This window comes from Lepidochelys kempii, chromosome 2 (assembly GCF_965140265.1).
Source record: "Lepidochelys kempii isolate rLepKem1 chromosome 2, rLepKem1.hap2, whole genome shotgun sequence".
Classification (NCBI taxonomy): Eukaryota; Metazoa; Chordata; order Testudines; family Cheloniidae; genus Lepidochelys; species Lepidochelys kempii.
Genome location: NC_133257.1, coordinates 168,078,442 through 168,103,618, shown reverse-complemented (window position 1 = coordinate 168,103,618; position 25,177 = coordinate 168,078,442). Strand labels below are relative to the sequence as shown.

Below are 25,177 nucleotides of genomic sequence, written 5' to 3'. Positions count from 1 at the left end.
TGCTTTGGAGGATAGGATTAAAATCAAAATGATCTGGACAAACTGGAGAAATAGTCTGAAGCAAATAGGATGAAATTCAGTAAGGATGAATATAAAAGGAAAATAGGATGAAATATAGGAATATATAAGGATATATAATAGGATGAAATATAGGATATATTTCATCCTATTATATATTATTCTATATATATATAGGATATATATAGAATAATATATAATAGGATGAAATATAGGAATATAAAAGGAAAATAGGATGAAATTCAGTAAGCAAAGTACTCCTGTGGTGGGACGGCTTCCCCACACAGGGAGAAGAAGGGGTTAAAAGCAGCACCAGGGAGGCTGCGTAGAACCCACGAATCAGGAAAGGGCTTACTGAGCCCACCAATAGGGGAAGGCTTGCTGGAGCAGCCAATCAGGGCTGGCGAGGGCCACATATGAAGAGCTGCTTAGGACAGCAGTAGGTAGTATCTCCCTGGAAGGCAAAGGTGGAGGACTGGCTGCCTGAAGAAGTGCCACAGATAGAGTAGTGCTGGGTAGGAGCAACAGAGTGTGAGGGTGAGCTGCTGGCTGACCACTGCCAAGCTGGGGCCTTGCTACAAGGGCTGAGAGGGTGCCAGGGCTATGTGGGGAGTAGCCCAGGGAAAATAGGCAGCAGGTTGGAGGAGGACAGTAGGTGACTGTCGGCTATAGGGTCCCTGGGCCGGGATCCAGAGTAGCAGGCAGGTCTGGGTCCCCCTGACCTCACTTGCCAATGAGGAGAGTGGCTCGTATCCAGAATGCAGTTTGCCCCTGAGGCAAAGGGCTGGACCTCAGACTGCAGTTGGCCGCTGAGGCAAGTGGTGGGACTAAGGACTACCAGTCCCCTGGAAGGGGGGAGATACCAGAGTGGGGGCACAGCCAGAGGACCATGCCCAGAAGAGGACGCTGCGGTCTGGGGAGCAATGCAGGTCCAAAGAGTGGAGACAGCAGTGACAGCAGGCATGACACCACTAGCTGAAGGTGGACTGGAAGGGCCTAGAGCTAATTCCCAGGACGGCCAGCAGGAGGTGTGGTGGTGGTGAGACCCACCCCGTTACAACTCCATTTAGGAAGGAACAAATCTGTTGCACACATACAAAATGGAAAATGAGTGCATACGAAGGAGTACTGCAGAAAGGCATCTGGGATCATAGTGGATCACAAGCTAAATATGAATCAACAGTGTAACACTGTTGCAAAAAAAGAGAACAGCATTCTGAGATGTATTAGCAGGAGTGTTGTAAGCAAGACACGAGAAGTAATTCTTCCGCTCTACTCTGCATTCATTAGGCCTCAACTGGAGTATTGTGTCCAGTTCTGGGTATCACATTTCAGGAAAGATGTGGACAAATTGGAGAAAGTCCAGGGAAGAGCGACAAAAATGAATAAATGTCTAGAAAACATGACCTATGAGGAAAGATTGAAAAAAAAAAATGGGTTAGTTTACTCTGGAAAAGAGAATACTGAGAGGGGAAATAACAGTTTTCAAGTACATAAAAGGTTGTTACAAGGAGAAGGGAGAAAAACTGTTCTTCTTAACCTCTGAGGATAGGACAAAAAGCAATGGGCTTAAATTGCAGCAAGGGAGGTTTAGGTGGGACATTAGGAAAAACTTCCTGTCAGGGTTGTTAAGCACAGTAATAAACTGTCTAGGGAGGTTGTGGAATCTCCATCATTGGAGATTTTTCAGAGCAGGTTAGACAAACATCTGTCAGCAATGGTCTAGATAATACTTAGTCCTACCATGAGTGCAGGGAACTGGACTAGATGACCTCTCGAGGTCGCTTCCAGTCCTATGAGTCTGATTTCCAGCCCTTACACTGCCCCTGAGTGCAAGGGCCTGTTAGGACTATTGTGTTTATGGGAGCTAGCCTCTGCAAAAGGGAAGAGGAAGTGAATTCATGATAAAACTGGAGCGCTGTATACTATAAACCTTCCTAAGAGATAGCTGTACCATATCCTGGAGATTTACTCCCAAGAAACCCACAGAGCTTTCATTGTAGTTTTCCTCATGATTATGTAAAACTATAGTTATGGATATAAGTAAAACTTTCAAATGCTTCACTACATTCCTTTGGAAGAAATGGAAGAAATTCCCCTGTATGGTTAAGCTTCTTCTCACAAATCAGAGCAAATAGAAAAATCTCATATGCAAATATATTGCAGATCCTGCAGTTTTCAGGTCTTCTCATTATGTTTTCTATTTTCTTGAATAATCTTTGTTTCTTTTTTTAAAACAAAGACTCTAGATTGGATTACAACTGGAAGGCTGCGTTCTTTCCCTATTCCCTAGCCATGCAGGAAACTGCCTTCACCAAAAGACCAAGTGCAGCTTTATGCTATTCTTCTGTATATTTCTACATTACACCACACTATTGAGATTTCAGCCTCAATGTCTAACTGGAATAATTTGAACACTATTAAGGAAAACAATATAAGAACAATTTAGAGTCAAAGTAACTTTTTTAAATTATGATCCAAACCTTGGTCACTTTACTCAAGTGTGATAGCCCACTGATTTCAGTGAGAGAACTTGTATGAATAAAGTGAGCAATATTTGGCCCATTCTTTGTTTCCCCTTCTAGTATATTCTAGAATTGTCTCTTTTGCTTGGTCATTCTACAAATCTGGGGGGGGAGGTTATATATGCGCCCTATGCTGGGAAAAACTGGAGGACAAGGAAGTCTTCAAGGAACCTTTCATCTTTCCAACTTTTATTTTTGGTTTTCTAATTTCTCCTGTGATTAAAAAAATCTCTGTAAATATTTTCCTCAAATTTTGCATTAATTTTCCTGGTTTTCCACTAGTGATCTTTGCACATATTCTTTGCAAAATTCGTTAACTTTACCAGGAAGCTTCAGATAAATGATCAGCACTATTGATAAAGATCTTACATTCTGATGGATCAAAAAGTTCTATACAATGTTAACTTACTGATATGAAAGCTATTCACACCTGGATCATTTCATCCACAACTTAAATTTCAACCATTCTTGGGGTGAAACTTGAACAACTATGTAAGAGTTTATTACACATTACATACTATTTAGAACAGGAAATGTGGCATAATTTCAATTGCAACTACAGAAGGAATTTGAGTAAACCAAATGTAATTACAAGACTTGTCACATGATCAGGACACTGTGTTAATACTTCTGCTGTTACAAAGAGTGTCATAGGGGCCTTTAGTAACAACAAAGAGCAGTCAGCCTTTGTTTTGGTCTCACTGGAAAGATGGAACCATGAACAGCACAGAGACCCTTTAACACTTTGCAGGGTTATATGTTTAGCCTTAACTCACAAGGAAGAGTGTCATCTGAGGATCTGATCCAAATACCATTGACTTAAATGCACTGTGGATAAGACCCTAACTTATCAAGACTGCTTTCTGCAGTATCATGATGTTCCTTGAAAACATCAGTCTAAAATGGTAAAACAGGTCAATCTTGATTAGCTTCAGAAAGAGCTGACAGGATAATACCATAAGGTGGGTATGAATGACTACTCTGAAGTTAAACAATGTATAGAGCTCAATCAAAGTGAAAATTATCTTGAATTAACATGTATTTAATAATGTGTATGATTTGTAAATTTATCACATACCACAACAATCAGGACAATCTGGATGTATCAGAGTATTTATTCCATATCCTGGATAGCAGCGATTAACCCATACCATTTGCAGAGTACCTTCAATATAGTATATTTCAGGTAAGGGTTCAGAACGTTTCCCCAGCACTTCCACTTGTTGGTTAAAAAATCTCTCTATAAGGTTTTTTGCCTAAAGTAAAACAAAAAGATGTTGTTAAATCCTCCATTCAAAAATAAGTAAAATTATTTTTTGTTTTTTTTCTAGTGTACTTAATGCGGGAGAGGTCTTAGGGTACAGGATCTGGGAGATGTATTACTGTCATTATTGATCATTGCTGATGGTGGGGGGGATAAAGCTGGCTGGCTAGTCTATCCTATTTTAAATTCAGACTACTATAACAGTGAATTTTAATTTCCAGGAAGTGGTCAGAGCTTTGGCAGGCACTAATAGCTGTCATGAGTCAGCAAAAGTAAAGAGTACCAGCAAAAACATTCTAAAAATGAGTGACAGTTTTTCCTATATTATAATAGGGATTTCTATGATGCAGCATCAGCAAAATAGACTCATGGGTCTTCCATCTGCACAACTACTGACATACAGGATGAATCACACTTCAAATGCTCTTCTCACCAATGACAGGTCATCTGTTCAAGACGCAGACAATGCAAGCATCTCCCCAGAATAAAGCAAACTACAAAAAATTATGCTATTGTAACCGTCAAATATAACATGGGAGATTATTCCCATTGCTGGAGTGGTTTCGCAGCAATCCAATTCTAGGTAACAAATTATTTTTTCTCTTAATGCATCAATTTTAGCACTGAAAAACAGGTGGAACTCCATGGTCCATAAGCTCCAAGTAGCAATGCCCATCAAAGTGAGCCCTTCTTCAGTGCCGGGAGGAGGAGGGGTTACTTAACTGAACAGTAAGTGATGTTCTTCAAGGTGTGTAGCCTGTATTTGTATTTCACAGCTGGTGGTTACACATCTAGAGCATATGCACCAGAGATCTTTCTAGTCAGCACTATCTGCTGGGGTGACACATGCTCCATTCACATCCTTGTGTGCTCAGGTGAAGGTATAAAAAGGTATAAGGTGTGCTCCTTGTGTGCTCAGGTGAAGGTATAAAAAAACCTCAGTTCCTTCACCACTTCAAAAGCCTGTTGTCTGAAGACTCCGAAGTAGGGATGGTGGATGGGTCATGCAATATGTATACTGACTACACATCTTGAAAGACGTACAGATAAGTAAAGAATGGTTAGTTTGTACAGTACATAAGAACGGCCCTACTAGGTCAGACCAAAGGTCCATCTAGCCCAGTATACTGTCTTCAAACAGTGGCCAGTGCCAGGTGCCCCAGAGGGAATGAACAGAACAGGCAGTCTTCAGGTGATCCATCCCCTATAGCTCATTCCCAGCTTCTGGCAAACAGAGGCTAGGGACACCATTCCTGCCCATCCTGGCTAATAGTCATTGATGGATCTATCTTCCATGAATTTATCTAGTTCTTTTTTGAACCCTGTTATGGTCTTGGCCTTCACAACATCTTCTGGGAAGGAGTTCCACAGGTTGATTGTGCATTGTGATGGAGTTTTGAGAGGTATTATCCCTGGGTAATCCCTGGGTGAGGCGTGAATATGCTCCCCGCACCTGAAACTAGAAGATTTTTCATTAGTAGTGTCTATTGGTCTGTGCCTCTGCCCTTCTCCTTTTGCTCCCAATTTACAGTATTAGCAGCAATGTGGACCGACTACCTCTCCTGTTCTTCTCTACCATGAATAACCTTAAGCTAATTATCTGAAGCAGAGGGGAAGCAGGCAGGTGATGGAATATACATAGGGACCACACATTTCAAAGAATTTCTGTTACTGTACAACGTAAGTAACATTCTTCTTCTTGGGATAGTCCCTATGTTTACTCCACTCAAGGGACTCACAAGCAGTATTCACGGAGGAGGAGTGCGTGAGAAACCCTGCACTGATAAGTGGTATGCTCTGCTGAAGGAGCTGTCTGCTGCTGAAGCCTGCACCAAGGTGTAATGCTTTGCAAAGGCATGCACGGAGCCTCATGCTGCTGCTGCTCCTCAGATCTCTAGAAGAGGGATGTCCTATAGTGAAGACACACAAACTGACTGGGCTCTGAGTGTGCTCTCACACCCTGTTGGGCAGGTGTATGAAGCAAAGCACGATGCAACTCAGAATGACTCTGAATGGAGATAGCTTCTCCTGTCATACATTCAATGAAGGAGACAAATAGATCTTAAGGGTTTTGTCCTCTATAGGTAGAAAGCCAAGGCTAGTCAAACATCCAGAAAATGGAGCTTCATGTCCTCTCTGGTGGCACATGGTTTCAGGTAAAAGGCAGGTAAGTGGATGGCCTTCTTCAGATAGTAATTCCAAGATCACCTTCCAAATGAACTTAAGATGTAACCTTTGGGAAACTAACACTATGGAAGACTGTATATGGAGGGTTGGTCATAAGGACTTACAGCTTTCCTACTCTTTGCTGAGGTCTCTGTAACAAAGGCGGCAACTTTCACAGACAGATGACTGGAGGAACATGAGGCCAAGGGTTCACATGGAGGATTCATTCAGGCACAAAGATTATACTGAAGTCCCATATCAGCATAGGTTTCAGCACCAAAGGAAAGATTCTGATAAGGCCCTTCAAAAATCTCTCTGTAACCAGAGAGATAAAAATTGTATAGTTGTCCACCGGTAGGTGAAAAGCACTAAGTGCTGCCAACTGCACTTGTAAGAAGCTGAGTGACAATCCCAACATTTTCAGAGGGGAGAGAGACGCAAATATAGCTGAAATCTCAGAACCTTTTGGGGATAACTGTCAATGCTGGCACTGTATAGAAAAATTTCTTCCATTTTGCTGTATAGCATTTCTCTGTAGAGTCTCTTCTGCTGTTGCTAAGGTCTGACTATAGAGCAGCAGAACACAATTGCTCTAAGTCTGTTGTCCACCCAAATACCAATCTGCCAGCTGGGGAGCTGCTGGGTTGGGGTGGTAGAACATGGTTTTGTTCTGGGTTAAGAGGTCTGATGACATTTGAAAGCAGATGGTGCACAGTCATCTGGAGAACGCTAGTGAACCAGAACTGTTTTAGCCACATGGGAGTTACCAAGGTTACTGTCACTTTGTGCTGTCTAATCTTTCTCAAAACTTGCAGTAAGACTGGATGAGTGGAAATGTACATTACTGTTTGGGACAAAAAATATATCTTCTTTGGAATTCTGGCCTTGGGCTATTAGGAGCAGCAGGCCAGGCATTTCTTGTTCTCATCAGACACAGAGATTTCACAACAAGGTCAACACAACACTGTTGAAAAATGCTCCACATCACCAAACTGTGTAGTTTCCACTTGTGTTCACTGGCGAAGTGTCTGCTGAGGCTTTCTGCCAGCTTTTTCTGCATCACAGCTAGGTTCTCCACCTCTGACCAACCAGTTATTTAGACAGGGGAATTCCTTAATGCCTATTTTTCAGAGATAGGCAGCTACTACCACCAAGCACTTGATAAATATCCCTGATGATGCAGAAAGCCCAAATGGCAAAACCTAGCATCAACAATGATTGTTGTCTACAGTGAAACTCAGGTAGCATTTCTGGGCTGGGGGTATTGCAGTGTGAAAGTATGCATCCTGAAAGTTAAGGGCAGCATATCAGTCCTTCTGATACGGGAGATCAAAGTGAAAAATATCATCCTGAATCTGAACTTCTTGATGTAAACATTCAGGTCTCTGATGTCCAGTATTGGCCAGAGTTCCCCTTTCTTCTTTGGAATGAGAAAGTATCTTGAATAGAACCCTCTCCCTCTTTGACAGAGGAGCACCTCTTCTGTTGCATTGAGAACTATGCGGGATTGTGCCTCTCAATTGAGAGGGATCACCGAATACAGATGGGGAGGATGAGGTGGGTAGCAGGATAAGAAAGGAACTGTATCATATAGACGATCTCTATCCACATCCAACACCCCAAGATTTGAGATGATGTTGGACCAGGTGTGGTGGAAATGAACCTGATGGTTGCCAAAGAAGGGAAGTGGGGAGATATCCGAGGCTCAGAAACAAGATGTACGCTGTCCTTGTGCACAAAATCAAATTTTCTGCCTTGGGGAAGCAGGAGAGTGCTGGAACAGAGTGGTAGTTGCACCCAAGGACTTCCTTCTTGAAAACCTTTGCCTCCTTCTAGTGTGCTCAGGTGGCCTATATTAGTAGCAAGGAGGCTGTCTCTGATGCACTGGAAGCACAGTGTGCCTGAACTGCAGTTGTTTGAAAGCCAGGCGTAGACCACTAAGGATCTGAAGATAGCACTTGAGTCCCTGAGAGTTCTGATGGCCTCATTAGTCTTGTAGAACAAAGAGCATCCCTCAGAAGGTAGATCTTCAACCATTGACTGCTGCTTCTTAAGTATCCTGGGTGAGGACAGCCACAATGAGTGATGCATCATAACTGTTGTCATCATTGCCCTGGAGGCCATATCTACAGTACCCAATGCTGCCTATGCTAGGATAGCTTGAAATTTACTCTTGTGATAGTTTGTCAATAAAGCATTGCATGGTACACCAGCTGAAGTGGTGGTACTTTACTCAGACTGCTTGACAGTGTAAGGACCTGGGGAATAGAATCCTGGTCTGTAGAGCATAGAGCAACTAATATTCTCACAATGCCACCAGAAGGCCTTGTTAAGGCATAGCCAGGGAGCACTGTGGAGAATAGACACTTCAGGAAGGACTCCCTGTTGTTTTTGCTGCTACAGACTAACACAGCTACCCCTCTGAATCATGTTCTAGTGGTTAGCCTACTTACCTGGGATGTTGGTTCAAGTCCCTGATCTGCATCAGGCAAGAGGAGGAATTTGAAACTGGAACTCCCACATCCCTGCTGAGTGCCCTAACCACCACGCTATTGGCTTCTGTCTCTCTTTCTCTCTAACAACGCTGAAAGCAGCCAAAACCACTTGGACAAACCTAGGACATGGGCCACCTAAGCAGATGACCTGGTTCAGATGCCTAATTCTAGAAAGAGTTTAACAGCTGAGCCTCCCAAGGAGAGGGAGATACCTATCTCTGGGCCATCAGCCAGGTACAGAAGGCCTACATTAATGAGAATGACACATCTAAATATCCTTGAGGATCTGGGCCTAAGCCACACACTTTCTTCAGCATTTCAGTCATGGCCAACTTACAGAGCTACCTGCTCAGCTTGTTGGCTTCTGAGGATCCCTTCCCTAGACAGCTAACTGTATCCATGCATTGTGGGCACCTAACTAAGGGCTTTAGATTCCAGTAAGCAGCAGGCCACCTCGGGGTTAACATTGCAACACTGAGCAGAGCAACCCCTACATACCTGTGTGGATCTGGGCCTAAGTGCCAACAGTCTAGATCCTCAATGGAATTTGGACACCTAACTCCTAATGAAGTCAATGAGATCTGGGCCCCAGGCACTTTGAAAAATTTTACCCTAAGCACCATTATGGGCTGTCTTGCAAAAGGAGATAAATACTGAGTTGTGCTCCCCTCACCTTTTAGTTGTTATTGTTTTCTAGTGATGCATAAATGAATTAAGGACTTCTTTTAAAATTTTGGTTTTTTACCATAAGAATTATCAGGAATGTCAAGTCTAGCATTTCCTGGTTTTGCTGAAGGACTCATTTGAGAACTTGGATATGGACTACGAGTTCTTTCAGCACTCACTTGAAGAGCTAGAGGATGTTGAATTTCTAATAAAGATATTTTTCTCCAAGTGTTTCTCAGGCATTTTGGATAAACAGATGTTAAAAGTCTGGGGGCGGGGAGGGATCTTCAGACAGTGTACATTGGCACAGATTCGTTGTCCAAAGAGTTTTTTGAACAATCTGAATGATTAAACCATCTCGAGCTTGTTTCATTTGCTTGTTTTTTCTGATATTATTAATCCTACCAGTTCTCCAGTCATCCACAAAATCTTCTGGGGAAAAAAGTGGATAGATACACACAAATTTCTAATATATTAAGATTTTTTTCTGTTTATATCAATGATACAAAAATGCACAAATTCATTTTTCCTTTTGTCAGATTAAGTGAAAATCTCAAATAACTGAATTTTGAAGGTTAGTTTGATAAAACCTTTTCTGGAATAAAGAAAAACTAAAAAATATTTGTCTTCTTTGTCTTTGTCAAATATTTGTCTTTGAAATGTAGTTTAATAGTCCACAGTTCTGAAAAATATCCTCTCCATCTTATAAATAATACATTAATTAAGGCAATATTTAACTTTTTCTATTTTACTGTAGCACTTTAAAAAGTAAAGTCATGGTAAGCCACACACCAACATCAGGGTTACTTTCAAATAACGTAAAGACATGCTTTGTTGCAAACTATGGTTAGATTTATAACCATACAAACCTCTTTTGATTGTTTTACTACTATTCACACTCAATATCTTACTTTTGTGTAATTATCTCAACACCTAATATCAAACAGCTCAAGCCTGTTCTCCAAATAAAGCACAATGCAATTCACCCTTTTCACGTGGCAAACCAAAAATTAAACAATATTAATAGGTGATAAATTACATGTAAGTGCTCACTGGTACATCCATTTGCACATACGTTAACGTTTTTAATTATTATACTCATTCTTTAGATCAATTTATTGGCACTAGAAAGAGTTAAATAATTATTTTTGCTGGTCTTCGTGTTTTTTGATTTATCTACAGTACCTTCTTTAATCTCTTAGCAGTATCACAACTCTTTTGCTGACATGGATTGTTGTTTTTTTCTGTATCTAAAGAAGAAACTGTAACAAAACATACTTTACTTTACAAAGGAACAAATACACTGAAATCAACATTAAACTTGCTAATATCCCAAAAATATACTTTAAGATTTTCTTTTCAAATTTATAAAATTACATTTCTGATTATGCCTGAAGGAACTATACAGACAATATTTTTTGTATGTTCAGATGTCTGACTAGTATTACTGCCTTAAAGAAATAATCAGAATTTTGCTCTCATGAACATATAATTAGATCATGGTGCACTTAAATATTATATGATATCTCCTTTTTTAAAAAAAGTGTAATTGAAGGCAATACGTATTTGCAGATTTTGATCGCTAGGAAATTAGTAATCTTAGAAATCTACCAATGTTGTAAATATTCTAATTCTATAAATTCAGATGAGTAATCCACTTGAAAATTATTTAATTACAGTGGCTGTTTAATCATGGTATAAGTCTTAATATATCACTTTTGGGTTGAGTGTGTAGCCAGACAGGAACTCCAAAAGCTCAAAGTTCTAATCAATTATTTCTGCAAGGACCATCTTGAGCCTCCCCTGAAGAAAAGCCATGATAATCCCTAGTGCTTCCAATGATCAGTTCCTTTCTAGTGAAAGACCAATAGTACAGTAGAATATAACAAGGATTACTTCATCAACTTTAGTTCTTCAAAAATGATTGCCTTATGGATCTACATTCTTGTGAAACATGTATGCTCCGTAGGTACAAGTGTCTAATGCCTAAGCCTGATTGCATAACAATGGATTGCAGCCCTAGTTACCACTCTGTTCCTTCCATTTTCTCAGGAATCCTTATACAACTCTGACATGAAGGATGGTGAGAAGCCTGGATCCAAATAGGCAAATGATTACACTCATGCAATCATCTGCCTGTACAGATCCCCATTCTTTGGAGATTAACAAGCATTAACAACTCAGTATGATGGAGGGCCAGAAGAAATATTAATTAAATAGAGATTGAAGTGCTCCTCTCCGCCCTTTTACATTAGAGTAAGTTGCCAAATGAAGAATATGAAATGTGTAAATGTATGAATTGAACTCCTTTTACCAACAGCTTTACATTGCTCTGTAATGGAAACATTTCTGAAATACGCATTAGAAGCTGCTTAAATCTAGTAAAATATGTTCCAAGACACTGGTTCACAACAGGTTTGTTTGCACATTTTGATCCCCTTAATCTCGGATAAGAGATCATACAGTCTGTGATTTTGATAAGCCTCAGATAGTCTAGGACAGGGGTTCTCAAACTTCATTGCCCCATGACCCCCTTCTGACAACAAAAATTACTATACAACCCCAGGACAGGGGATCGAAGCCTGAGCCCACCCAAGCACAGCTGCCTCGGGTGGGGGTCGGGGACAAAGCCAAAGCCTTAACTCTCACCACCCTAGGTTGGGGGGCCAAAGCAGGAGGCCTGTAACCCTGGGCCCCACCGCCCAAGGCTGAAGCTCTTAGGCTTTGGCTCTGGGTGCTGGGGCTTGGGCTTTGGCCCCGGGTGGTGGGGTTTGGGCTTTGGCCCCGGGCCCCAGCAAGTCTACCGCCAGTCCTAGCGACCCCATTAAAATGGGGTCACGCCCCGTCTTGTGGTCCCAACCCACAGTTTGAGAACCACTGTCTAGGAGACTTACATATTGTCTTAGTCCTATCTGCATAGTCTAGATAATAGCTAAGAACTCTCAATATCTAGGTTATATAATCTGAACTCCCCCCCATAATGACACAGATTTAGAGGAGAAAAACAGCAAACTATTAATGACTGGTTTGGTGAAACATTTAGGGTTTGTTCTTTCAAATGCTTCATAAAGATGTTACAGCTATTGTGAATGGAGTCTTCAGGGGGAAAAGTAGTGCAGTCAGCATTCTGCAAGGACTTCCACATTGATCAATTTTTTAAAACCAGTTCAAATCCCAAGAATGATGTGATTCATCAACAACAGAAATGGAACTGGAGAATTAATAGAAATTTCAGCCTTCTGAGAGAATCCTTTCTACTTCAAAGTATTTCTCACCCTCCAAAAAGATCTGCTACACCTGTAACTACAACCACAATCTAAGTTGCACAACAAAGCAGCAGACAAACCAACGAGCTCATTAATTTCAGCTCTAGGTGGAAGAATTAGTCTTGATGAGATGGCAAATTTGGGAAACAGAATAACAGAACAGGAGAGTTTCAATGCAAGAGCCAGGAAATCTGAGAAAATATAATGACATGCCACAGTTGCAGCTATTACGAACTCATGGACTTTGTCTTGTTTGATCGTTCTAATGATGGCAGAAGAGCTATTGGAAGGAAGTAATATAGAAACTCCTGATGCGAATCTAGTAGAAAGTCACCTATCAAAAATTTTGGACCTCTGCTACTCGTGTATGAAGACATTTTGCATTCTCTGTTGTGACCACCAGGTTTATTTGTGCTGTTTCTCACACCTGAAAAAAATGAGTAGTTTACATTTAACACTGACATTTGACTGGAATAGACTACACAATGGATCCCTCTTGAAAACTGAGCTCTCAACAAGAAATCTGGATAGAGACCAATACAGCTACCTTGACATCTTACATCTACTGACAGACACTTGATAAATATTCTTAAGGAAAAAGATGTAAAGGAAAATACCCTATATTGAGAGAAGTTTTCACCCAAGCCAAGGTTCATAGTTTTTGATCAATAAGACAGATGAAAATATGAAAGTAGGCATCCTTTACATTGAAAGCCGAAACCTACTGAGTGAACTCTCTTCTTAGATCCAATATGCCTCTTATTTTCTCTTTTTTCCCCCAGGGGATAAGAAACAAACAAAAGAATATGGATCTAGTCCAAAGTCTCAAATGGGACTTGGACTCAGTGCTGCAGTGCCTAACTTTTAGGTCCCTGCTGCCTAAGGAATTCCACAGGCCTGGATTAGCTACCCAGGTTCCTTATATAAGGGGAGCGTCAGGGGCCTAAGAATGGGATTCACAAAAGTCAGCATACTGAATAGAAAGCTACCTAAGCTAGCCAATAGCAAATTTTGGGGAGGGTGGCAGGGCCTAAGCACCACCCCTCAAAATGAGTTACCCACCTAATTGGTGGCACGTCCCTCTGCTTGAGGTTCCCTCTGCTTGAACATTCTACCAGAGTTAGGTGCCTAAACCAAGGCAGTCCTTTCATGCAAAAAGTGGTGGTGGTGGGGCCTGTTGCCCTCCCTCCCCTGTGGTTAGTGCATTCACCCCAACTGGGGAAGACACAGGCTCAAAACCTCATTCAGCCTGCTGTTGAACAGGGACTTGAACATGGGTCTCCCATACTCCAGGAGAGTACCGTAACTAGTCAGTCATTCTCTGTCTCCCTGACCCAATGAATATTTATGTATTTTACAAAAAGTGAAAGAAAGACTGAGCTTCACCCCAAAATACCACATAGCTCAGGGTTTAGAGAAAGGAAGATCTGGGTTTAAGTTTCTGCTCTACATTAGGAAGTATAGGGATTTGTATCCAGGCCTCTTACATCCTCTGTGAGTTCTATACCCTGTAGTCAAGTGGTTGGAGGGGACACTACCACCATCTCCTCCTCCAGGGACACGTACTGGACCATGATGTGCAGATGATATAGGAGGGGAATGCCTAATTTGCAGATCCATTGGGACGTAAGAGATTTTACACATATCCACCAGCAGAATGCTAGGTGCACAGGATTTTAGGAGTCTACACGGTTAGGCAGCAGCTGCATGGGGGTTTTCAGAATCTAATTTTTTGCACCTTTGTGGATCTAGCCCTCTGAGTCTTATTTTCTTGTGAGACAGATTTGTAACAGTTAGGAAAGAGCCAGTGATGAGCTGCCAAAATCTTAACAACCGGTTCCCTATAAAAAGTTCTGATTTAAGGGATGTGCCACATTATGTATTTTTTGTACCTTTCTCCATAAGAAGTGGCAATGCATTGAGTCACTGGGAGTCATACTTAACAATAAAAAAAAATTTTACATGTGTATTACAATAGAAACAAAGTATTGCTTTATTAAATGCATATCAACATAATGAATGAGGCAAGTGCAACCCCTGTTAATAAAATAATAAACTAGACCGGGGTGGGCAAACTTTCTGGCACAAGGGCTACATCGGGGTTGTTAAATTGTATCGGGGGCCAGGTAGGGAAGGCTGTGCCCCCCCAAACAGCCTGTCCCCGCCCCCATCTGACCCCCACCCACTTCCTGCCCCCGACTGCCCCCCTCAGAACCCACAACCCATCAACCCCCCCAGCTCCTTGTCCCCTGACCACCCCCTCCCGAGACCCCCCACCTTAACTGCCCACCAGGACCCCGCCCCTACCCAACTTGCCCTGCTCCCTGTCCCTCTGACTGCCTCGACCCCATCCACCACCACAACAGACCCTCGGAACTCCCAAGCCTACCCAACGCCCCCCACCCCATCCCCTGACCGCCCCCCCCCCCCCGAACCTCCGCCCCCTATCCAACCCCGGCCCAACCCCCTTACCATGCTGCTCAGGGCAAGCGTGTATGGATGTCGCATGGCCCACTGGAGCTCACAGCCCCACCCCCGTACCAGGCCGCTCAAAGCGGCAGGAGCTGCAGAGCCGCCCAGGAGTGGTCCAGAGCGCTGGCGCCAGCAGCACAGCACACGGAGGCTCTGTGAGGGGGGGAAGCCATGGGAGGGACTGGGGGAGCCTCCCTAGCTGGGAGCTCAGGGAGCCGTAACAATTTTTAACAACCGGTTCTAAAACTGTTTCAAAATTTAACAACCGGTTCGCACAAACTGACTCCAGCTCACCACTGGAAATAGTGTGGAGCCACCTGGAGTAGTACTGGACAAAATTTCTTTTGTTAATTACAGGATTTAATTGTCCAATGAATTTTAAGGAGAAATTACATGGACAGCTGTCAAATTAGAAGATATGCAAGATAACTGAGGCAGCCAGCCAGTACAGCAACCGCTGGAAGCTCATTCATCAGCTATAATAAGAAAGGAACATAGGAGGCAACTTGTATCTCCATAGCTGTTCTGCAGGGGCTGTTTGTAATGCCCCTGCAGGAGCTGTAACTTTATGCTGTATAAGTTCCCTCTTGGCCATGTGCTTGGAGCCTGGGCCAAAGAAGGGGAATCAATTAGGATAGGTATCATTTTCTCATCTCTTGGTGATAGTTTCAGGTAGCTTAGCAATTCTTGACAATTTTTCCTGATAAAAATATACATTCTAAAGGTGATGTAATATACTCTTATTTCCACAGCTCTCCACTCAATGCTAAATAACGGAAAATGGAGTAAAGCTGGAGCAAAATGATTTTGCTCCAACACAACTATGCTGAAGCACACTGGAGGCAGAGGGATGGATTCTTCAATTTGTGATTTAGGGCTCTTCAATCCACTATCCCTCACACCCAGTTAATTTGGGGATAAAAACAGTAGCAGACTGTTAAACAGATTATTAAAGCTTTGTCACAAACCTTGCCACCAGGAGCAGAACAGGAACTGTACTGTGACTCTCAGTCACACAGTGGTCCCTCCTTACTTCAGGGAAAATCCACACACCAGCCACAGGCCTGGCACAGGTTACTTCCCCAGAGGGCTGAGTGGTGGTGTGTGGGGAGATGGGCGGGGGACACAGTGGAATGGTTTTGCTAACTCTTCGACCATGGCCTCCCTTCCTCCACACATATGCGTAGGAGGGGGAATAACAGTCACACAGTAGCTGCTCTCCCAATGCACTGCTCCTCACAATATATTAAGGGGGCATATTATATCCCTTTACTTCCCTATGTGGGCATGCCTCAGGGGTCACAATCTCACTCTATGATAAGACCAACTAAATAATTGTGTCTGTGGGTAGAATCATAGAATATCAGGGTCGGAAGGAACCTCAGGAGGTCATCTAGTCCAACCCCCAGCTTAAAGCAGGGCCAATCCCCAACTAAATCATCCCAGCCAGGGCTTTGTCAAGCCTGACCTTAAAAACCTCTAAGGAAGGAGATTCCACCACCTCCCTAGGTAACCCATTCCAGTGCTTCGCCACCCTCCTAGTGAAGAAGTTTTTCCTAATATCCAACCTAAACCTCCCTCACTGCAACTTGAGACCATTACTTCTTGTTCTGTCATCTGCTACCACTGAGAACAATCTAGATCCATCCTCTCTGGAATCCCTTTCAGGTTGTTGAAAGCAGCTATCAAATCCCCCCTCATTCTTCTCTTCTGCAGACTAAATAATCCCAGTTCCCTCAGCCTCTCCTCAAAATCATGTGCTCCAGCCCCCTAATCATTTTTGTTGCCCTCTGCTGGACTCTTTCCTATTTTTCCACATCCTTCCCCATCCTGTGGGGCCCAAAACTAGACACAGTACTCCAGAGGAGGCCCCACCAATGCATAAAAGCTCCTAACTTGGTTTGTGGGCTATTGTGAAGGATATTTTTTGGAGTCAGACATCTGAAGTTTCATAATTTTTACAAGGATTTACCACGTAAATTATTTTTGTGTGTTTTGTTACAATCTAGATAACTCTTTATGAATTAAACATGTAAAATGCTTTCAATAGGAATAGTGAAGATAATCCAGGATATAAACTTTGCTTCACCATGAAAACACTAAGCAATCTTTAAAAGATCGATAATTTTTACCTGTAAAAGTAAAGAAGATTTCATTTTGTAGACCTGCTTTCTGCATTTTCACATGATGGCACTCTGACTTGAGTAAAGTAACCTCACAAGAAAGTTCAATGACAAGTTTGCTTAGTATTTGAAGCAACTTCTTCTCAAAAGAAATATTGTAGATACTGTTGCAGGGGGCTGCATGATACCGGGCTGTAAACTCATAGTAAAAGTTAGGATCAGAATAAGCTGCAGGTGAAAGAAAATACAAGATACTGAGAGATGCACATTTAAACATGAAGGTTAAAGTTAAAGAGAACGCATTTTTGTGTAGTTCATAAACAAAATTGATTTACATCCCCACTAAAATTTTAATGAAGGATTCATGTGTCAGAGAACAATGGAAAATACTTTATAATTCATCATTCCTGTTTGTTTCCATAGATAAATATCACCTTTCATTTTGCAAAACATATCCTAACAAGGACAACGCCCCTATACATTTTTGTTTCACTTTCAAGAAATGAAGAGACTATAGTATAAGTGCTTAAAAATATAAAGGAACCTAAGGACAATAGCAGTTTCAGAAGACAATTCAACATGAGGTGCAATTTATCGTCACAGGCACTGCATTCAATAATATATAATTATAATACAGTATTTTGCACCTTTCTAGTGACAACCAAAAAAGCTTCAGGATTGATTCCTGTCCCCCAAAATGAGATATAAGAGAGCTCTAGCAACTGAGTAGTGGCTCAACAACATGTCCCTCTAGATCAGTCTCTGCGGGTCCTGCTGAATAGCTGATACGGCAGAGGGAGGTGAGGAGAGTATCTTCTGCTGCAATCTGTACTGAATTGAAGTTAGCTACCCCTAGTTCCCCACAATCACAGTCTTGCTCATGGTGAAGGGGGTCAAGATGACAGTAGGGGTCAGATATTAAATGGATGGATCACAAGGAGACAGAGGAATAATGCAAGCTAAAGAAAAAGAAGCAGGGAGGTGTCAGAGCAATAGAGAATGAAGGAAGGGAGAAGGGGAAAATTAGGGATACGAAGAGTACATGACAAGGGAAAAGAGAATGTGGAGACAGTAGAGAAATCAGGTAGCCGAGTTAAAATACAATGCCATACAGACTACATGATGGTGTATTGCTACCCATTTAAAGATAACTCACTAGACAGTTCACTGCTTGTTTATAATGCAGTATCCCATATTCATTCTGAAATTTTTTAAGCCATACCATCATGTATTTTAATACATTTATGTATAAATTATTCCTGTACATTGGGAGACCACATCTGCTTCTGTGCCCAGGTCCCATATATTCTGGAAGCCCTGTACATTTCGCTTTCTAATATTTAGATTGGAGCCTTGTTGTGGGGAACAAGCAAGCTGTAACAAGACTGGAAGATAACACTGGAAAACATGCTGGAAACAATAAATTTTTCATGAAAATTTTGATCATGAAAAAATAAAATTGAAAAGAAGTTCCCCCTTTTCAGCTATGTTCAGCAAGTTGACAAACTACTAAAACAATCAGACTTCTTTTTTAAGGTTGGAGATAGTGGGCCAAATTCAGGTGAATTTAAAATCAGGAATTAATTTGGCTTATTCTGTTCTACTCAATGTTTCTCAGCTAACACTCGCTTCAACCTAGCTCCAACTGAAGTCAACAGCAGTTTTGCTATTGGCTTCAGTTGGAGTAGAATCACGCCCTAAGAGAAGAAAAGAGTAATGAAGAAATGTAATTTTATCTGTAATACTTGTATTTCAGTAGAATCATGGGGCATTCTGCTATATTATGCAACAAAATTTACTCTGAATAGTGAAGCAGAATTAGCACGTTCAAAAAATGCTAACACTTTATATTTCATTACACAATATTCACTCAGAAGAGCAGAACTTACTTGTCAACAATGTAAAAACAAAACTGAATCAGAGCTTTACATTGGTGTAAAGTGTGTCCTAGTGACTCTCCTGGAGTCCCAGGAATAGGAGGTAAAAAAGACATTAAAATAAATCTCCAAAGGAATAATTCAGCATGAAATGAAGTTACTTTGGCATAGTTTTTAAGAATTTTCACCCACCCAGTTTTTCAATCTTCTATTTTCCAATTATGTTCCATGTCTCTTTTTAAAAGCAGAGAGCCATGCTTAACAATTTCTCAATCAAAAGACCAGAAAATTTCCTTTACGGCACTGAAAATGACATTCCATGAATTCTCTGGTTAGTGACAATTAACAGCAAATTATTGAGAGATGTACAGAATTCTGCAACTCTACTCGAATTAAATTAAGCAGGCTTATCAGAATTTCAAAACATCAACATACATTTTAAAAGTGAAAGAAAAAACATTTTTGTACTGTAAATTAACTGTTTTGATCTCTTACCATAAATAACATATTTGAGCAAATAGTTTTTTTCAGCCTGCTCTGCAGTTGGTTTAAAAACGAGGGAACAAGTGTAAATTCCACTCATGTCGTATTTGAAGTGTCTGAATATTAGGGTTCCTGTTGGTGTTATTTTCACACTGCTATTTTCTAGTAAATAAATAAATAAAATAGTACAGTGAGTTTAGCCTTACTTTTCATTATAACATGGGAAAATACAAAAGGAGGAATCTGAATGGCTATGGTTCTAACCATGCACAGAATGGTACTTATAGCCTTAATACAAGAAGGAAGCTCACCAGTAACTGTAGTTCTTTGGCTGTATTAACACTGCATATTCACCATTATACATAGGTGCCCCAGTACTGCTGAGCTTTTGGAATTTCGCACAAAGTAGTGCTCACTGGGCTGCACAAGCACCCTCACACAACACCAAATGTTCAGTTATTAAAGCATGTTATGATCCTAATCATCTCAGTTCCTTTTAGTAAACTATAATGTCTCATGATAGAGAACTCCCAGAAGAGGGGAATGTGCGCAGATAGTCTGAATAGTTACAGGCAATACAGTAAGAAAATATATACATTTATTCTACAGTTACTGGTAAGTAATCTTTCTGACAATTACCCCTGCATATTACTAGTTGTGGAAGTTTAACAATTATCAGAACTCCAAAATAGGTAGGCTAAAATATTATAGTTAAACAAAGGACCACAAGACAAAGCTTCCCAAAATAAGTATCACGTAGAGATGCTAAATTGCAAGAGCAGTGCTGTGTAAATGTGTGTACAAGACTGAAGGTAGCAGTCATACAGATTTCTAGGATGGAAACATTGCAAAGGCATGAGGCAGTAGAGTGGGCTCTTAAGATATTCAGATACTGACAGCCAGACTAAATAACAACAGGTATCAAGGCAGACTCTGAATCACTTTGATAAAAGCTGCGTGGGAATGGCTTTGTGTCGGCATTACCAAGGGCATAAAATGTTTAGTGGACTTCCCAAATATCTTAGTCCTGTCAAGATGAAACATCTGTGCTATAGACCTTAGAATTTTCTAGTGAGAGTGAAGCTTTGGGAAAAATATAGAGAAATTAATGGCCTGAATTAGGTGAATTTCATGCATCACTATTCATATACATTTGGCATGAGGACATTGGACAACTTTGTCGTTATGTGTTATACACGTTATGCAGTGAACGGAAGATCAACTATTAAAACTTGCGGTTCACCCAATCTTAACAGGTGTGACTGATTTTAAAAACTGCTTTCTTTAGTGACAAGTGAAATAAAGAATATAATAAAAAATTAGAGAGTGAGTTCTTTAACTTCAAGATGCCAGGCTGAGATTCCATATCAACACAGGTTCACAAATTGATGAGCATACCTTCACCTGTCCTTTAAGGAATCTTATGATGGTGGGTCACTGAGGACAGGAGGTATCAATTGGAAGGTTATATGCTGAGACAGCAGAAAGCTGCACCTTGGTAGAAAACAAGCAGAGGCTTAAGGAATATGGGCCACATGCTCAGCCCTCCACCCAGCTGCTCTGTGTTGTCCAGGCAGTGCAAGACAGCCAGACCAGTGCCTGAATCAAGCACTGAATCAAGTGTTACTAATTTGTAAAGATAACGTCTCCGGAATGATTGGGATTTACTGCATGGGAAGGTCTGGAAGAGCTTTCAAAATTGGCACCAATGGGCAAACCTATTTTGGCTCCTTTGAATGTCAAAATCCTACACCACTGAAAGAGGATCCAAGTGGGTGGAGCTACTAGCTAGAAATGTAAATCAAATCCTTAAAAAAAAAAAAAGGAAGGTTCAAAAGCTATTTTGTTCAGCTGCACTAAATTCTACAGAACAGATGGACAAGAACCTTTTTGCTGTGCGATGCAGGCTCTTTTACTGGTTCCAAATGACTATATTTTAATTTCAATAAGTCTACCCTTGTGTAAAAGGATAAAATAGGCAGATCAAAACTATGCTGGATATGTAGAAAACTTCAGTTACATTCCTTTCCAGGCTAAACAATATCAGTCTTTTCAATTGCTCACAATAGTTAAGCCCTGCCATATTACTAATATTTTGACACTTTTCAGTTTGCGCTGAATTCTTTTTTACTTAAGGCAACCAAAACTGAAGATAGATTGTCATTTGGAGTACTAGCAGATTGTAATCTATATCGTATCATATTTGTTTGGGACCAGATTCAGTTTCGCCTTTATGTCTGTGCACAAGGCAAGGAATCTTCTACCACTTTACATGTGCTATGAAGGATCAGCTGCAGTTGCAGCACTTGTGCTTCAGAGTGCTTAAGGATTGTTTCTTCTCTACACCCCAGGGAGGAGCAAGGAGAGCCATGCACGGACACGCCCACACTCATCCCTGACGCAGGACCAAATCAGAGAGAAGAGCAAGCTAGATCCCATAAATAATGACAGCTCCATGTCAATGTTCCCTCTAATTTTTTACATCCATGTGCAGAATTAATTTTGTTATGTGTACCAATATGGAGGTGATGTGTGGCAGGGTGGGGCTGAGGGGTTCAGAGTGTGGGAGGGGGCTCTGGCACAGCTGGACCAGAGTGTTGGAGTGCAGGAGGAGGAAGGCTCTGGCTGGCGGTGCAGGCTGCCCCGGGCCTGCAGTAGGGAGAGAGGACACCCGCCAGCCCTCTCTCGATGCAGCAGCGCTGGGGCCAGGGCCATGTGCCTCTCGCCCAGCCGGGGCCAGGGGAGAGGCACCTCTCCCTGCCTGCACAGCCCTTGATAGCCTGTTGCGCAGCCGCACAGCTTAGAGGGAACTTAGCTCCACGTTAATACTATGAGACTCAGTCACTCCAAAAGTACTCCTGAGGGCATTCTTTCCCCCAAAATTAAAAATTCTGCAAGTTTTATTTGTTAATAAATAAATGCAGAGGCTCCAGCATGGCAGTGGGGCGGATAGGCCACTGGCTGCACAAAAGTGGGAGATCACCCTGCAGCCTCTCCACCATTCACCCCAGGCACACAGATTCAGTGGTGAGGCTGCACCCGACCCTGACAAAGCACAAGGCCTGGGCCTGCCCCAGAAACATCCTGGGGCCCTGGCCCTCTGCGCCAGGCACACCAGGTGTGGGGCAGGCAGGATTTAAGTGTGGAGGGGCTCAGTGTGGGGTGAAAAGTTTCTGTGTGGGACAATCTGGGTGCAGGCCGCTCAGTACGGGGTATAGGTGTGGGGGGATCTGGATGCACAGAGGCTCGTTGGGGGGGTTCTAAATTCAGGGGCAATAGGACTCTGCAGGGACTTCTAGGCAAAAGTGGTTGGGGCTCACCGGAGGGGTCTGGGAGTGGGGGGCTCTCACAAGGGGGGTCTGCGTGCTGGGGGAGCGGGGCTTGGTGGGGTAGGAGTCTAGGTACAGCTAATTGAGGTCAGTGGCATGGGGGTCTGGATGTGGGGGGCTCACCATGGTGCAGGGGGTATCGCTCATCAGGGTGGGAGTTTGAGTGCAGGGAGATCAGTGGAGGTTCATCTGGTTACAGGGGGCTTCAGCTGTAAGGGCTGAGGTTCAATGGGGTGGGGTTTGGGTATGGAGGGCTAAGGGGGATTTGGATGTACGGGGTGAGGCCTGGCAGGGGTGTCTGGGTATGGGAGCTCTGGATGCATGGGGGTTGGGTGGATGGGGGAGCAGCTCCCTGTACAGTGACCCCTCACCTTACAGCTGAGGAGTAATGGGGGCAGGAAACAGGGGAGGATACTGAGCTTCCTGTAGCTGGGGGAGGTTTCTGGGGGTGGGTCTGACAGAGCCCCAGCTACTCCTTGCAGGAGAAGAGAAAGTCCCATCCTCTCCTGCCTCTCGCCCAGCTGGGACTAGCAGCTGATCCTGGCTCAGGGTTGGAGCCACTGGCTGGGGTGTCCCCAGCCCCGCGGTGATTTACCTCTCCACTGACTGCTCCAGGTGCCTGAAACAATGTACCTGCACAGTTAGGGAGTGGTGCATGACTGCTCTTGCAGCTTCCCTTTCTTACAGGGAAGCAAAGTCATTTTTCCACAAGGAAGCAAAGAAATTTGCCAGGGTCATGCATTCTGCACCCATTCAGTGGCACAGAATTCTCCCAGGAGTACAAAACAGATGACGAGACACAGCTATGTCTCCGTAGTCAATGAGCAGAGTTTACACTTAATGCCTTCAGGATACATAGTAGTGGCCACTTCTCCCTATCTTCTGGGGAACTCCAAGAGGTATTGTACCTCCTTCAACAATACTTCCCAGAGCCTGACTGGGCTCAATATGTGCAAGTTCCCTAAAGGCATAACTGAAACCTATTAACCAAAAAGAATTACAATGGGTGCAAATCAGCACGAGTTCTGTAGACTTCTCGCATCTCCCCTCGTCATTTTATTTAATCTTTCTTTACAACTCAGTTCCACCAGATAATCATAATTTTGATTTCTCTTTTCTGAACTCCTTCCATCCAGGGCACATAAATGTCAATGATTTTTTTAAAATTTAAAAGAAAATCAGATTTTGTAATCTACATTAAACACATTTTCTTGTTTAAAAATAAAACTATTTAAAATTGTTCACATCTGAATATGTTATCAACAGGGTGGATAAAAATCAATGATTAAAAAAAATTAAAAATAGAATTTTTTTTATTTAAATTGGATTTTTTTGATAAAATGCTTTTTGAGGGAAAAAACCTATCTAAAGATATATTATAGCTCAAAGATATCTCATCATGGAATAGGGATTATAAATTTGAATTCTATAGTATGAGAATATATTCATGTAATGTTTAAGAAACGTTTTGTAAATGAGTTCCAACAGTTCACGGATTAGGGACCCAATCTTATGGGGTTCCACAGGCTTCTGTATAGATTATTTAGGTTAATCTTTCTATCTACCCCCTGGGACACAGTGCTCAGTCTAGAAGAGACCATCAGCGGTGCTTAGTCTTGCAGTTCTCAAACAGTGGATTTGTGTCTCCAGAGGTAACAGGCTTGTTAACAGCAAAAATGTTATATATTATGAGAGAGAGAATAGACGTGAGAAATAACAGACCTCAACTCTATTGTCCCTCTGCAAATTTGTGTACATGGAGTCCATCCCTTACCTCTCTCTAAAAGTGCAAAGTTTCAAAAAGTTCAATTAATAGAAGATTGTTGGGGGTGGAATAGATCTGGACAAAGAGAAGAAGTTTGGAGATAAATGTGAGAAGCGAGAGACATATGCTTGTTTTGTCAAAATATTATAATGTTTCCTGTTGAAGAAAAAAAATCCAGAATACTTAACGTTGTTGTTTAAGCTAAATAAAACAATTTAAAATATCTGTTTGTCTGGTGATGTTCTCCTAATACAGCATGGCAAGAAAATCCTCCAAATACTAATGATTAACCTGTTGAATTGGAGATAGTTAACGTCCCAATGACGTCATAAATATCTGTTTCAATTACCTTTGGTAAATGAAATAACCAAACAATCATTCATTTTCTGATATAGCTGTAAAACTAATCTGAAGTTTTCAAAATAAGTCACTGTTTAAAAATGTAGAACGTGCACCTTCTAAAAATGAAACCTACATCTATCTCGGAGTTCTGAAGAATATGTATTAAGGTTATAACAACCAACAAGAATGCACTTTTATGTAAAAAACCATGATTAAATCAAGTCTTCCTGAGTAGTGATTTAAATCATGATTTGATTTAAATCAAATCCTCCCTGGTTGTCAATCTGCATTACATAAATATTCAAGTAGCACATTTGTCCCAAAGTTTTAAATAAACTTAAACCACTGAACTGGGGGGAAGTCACTGGCCTGGCACCTAGAGCCAG

At 41.8% G+C, this 25,177-nt stretch overlaps 1 protein-coding gene across 5 annotated transcripts in view; it reads right to left on the bottom strand.

Annotated features, from left to right (window-relative positions):
• The window catches only part of ZPBP (zona pellucida binding protein), a 69,913-nt gene that overhangs the window by 11,863 nt on the left and 32,873 nt on the right, over positions 1-25,177 (bottom strand). For 4 of the 5 annotated variants that reach the window (XR_012157018.1, XR_012157020.1, XR_012157019.1 and 1 more), the window contains 4 exons: positions 19,368-19,517; positions 17,005-17,223; positions 10,320-10,396; positions 3,622-3,799 (listed from right to left, as the gene is read on the bottom strand). Coding sequence is in view for 2 of the 5 variants with exons in the window: in XM_073329476.1 (XP_073185577.1) it covers positions 3,622-3,799; positions 10,320-10,396; positions 17,005-17,223; positions 19,368-19,517 (624 nt within the window). In the remaining 3 variants the exon portion in view is untranslated. The remainder of the gene's footprint in view (positions 1-3,621; positions 3,800-10,319; positions 10,397-17,004; positions 17,224-19,367; positions 19,518-25,177) is intronic. The other variant, XM_073329477.1, reaches the window with a different exon arrangement.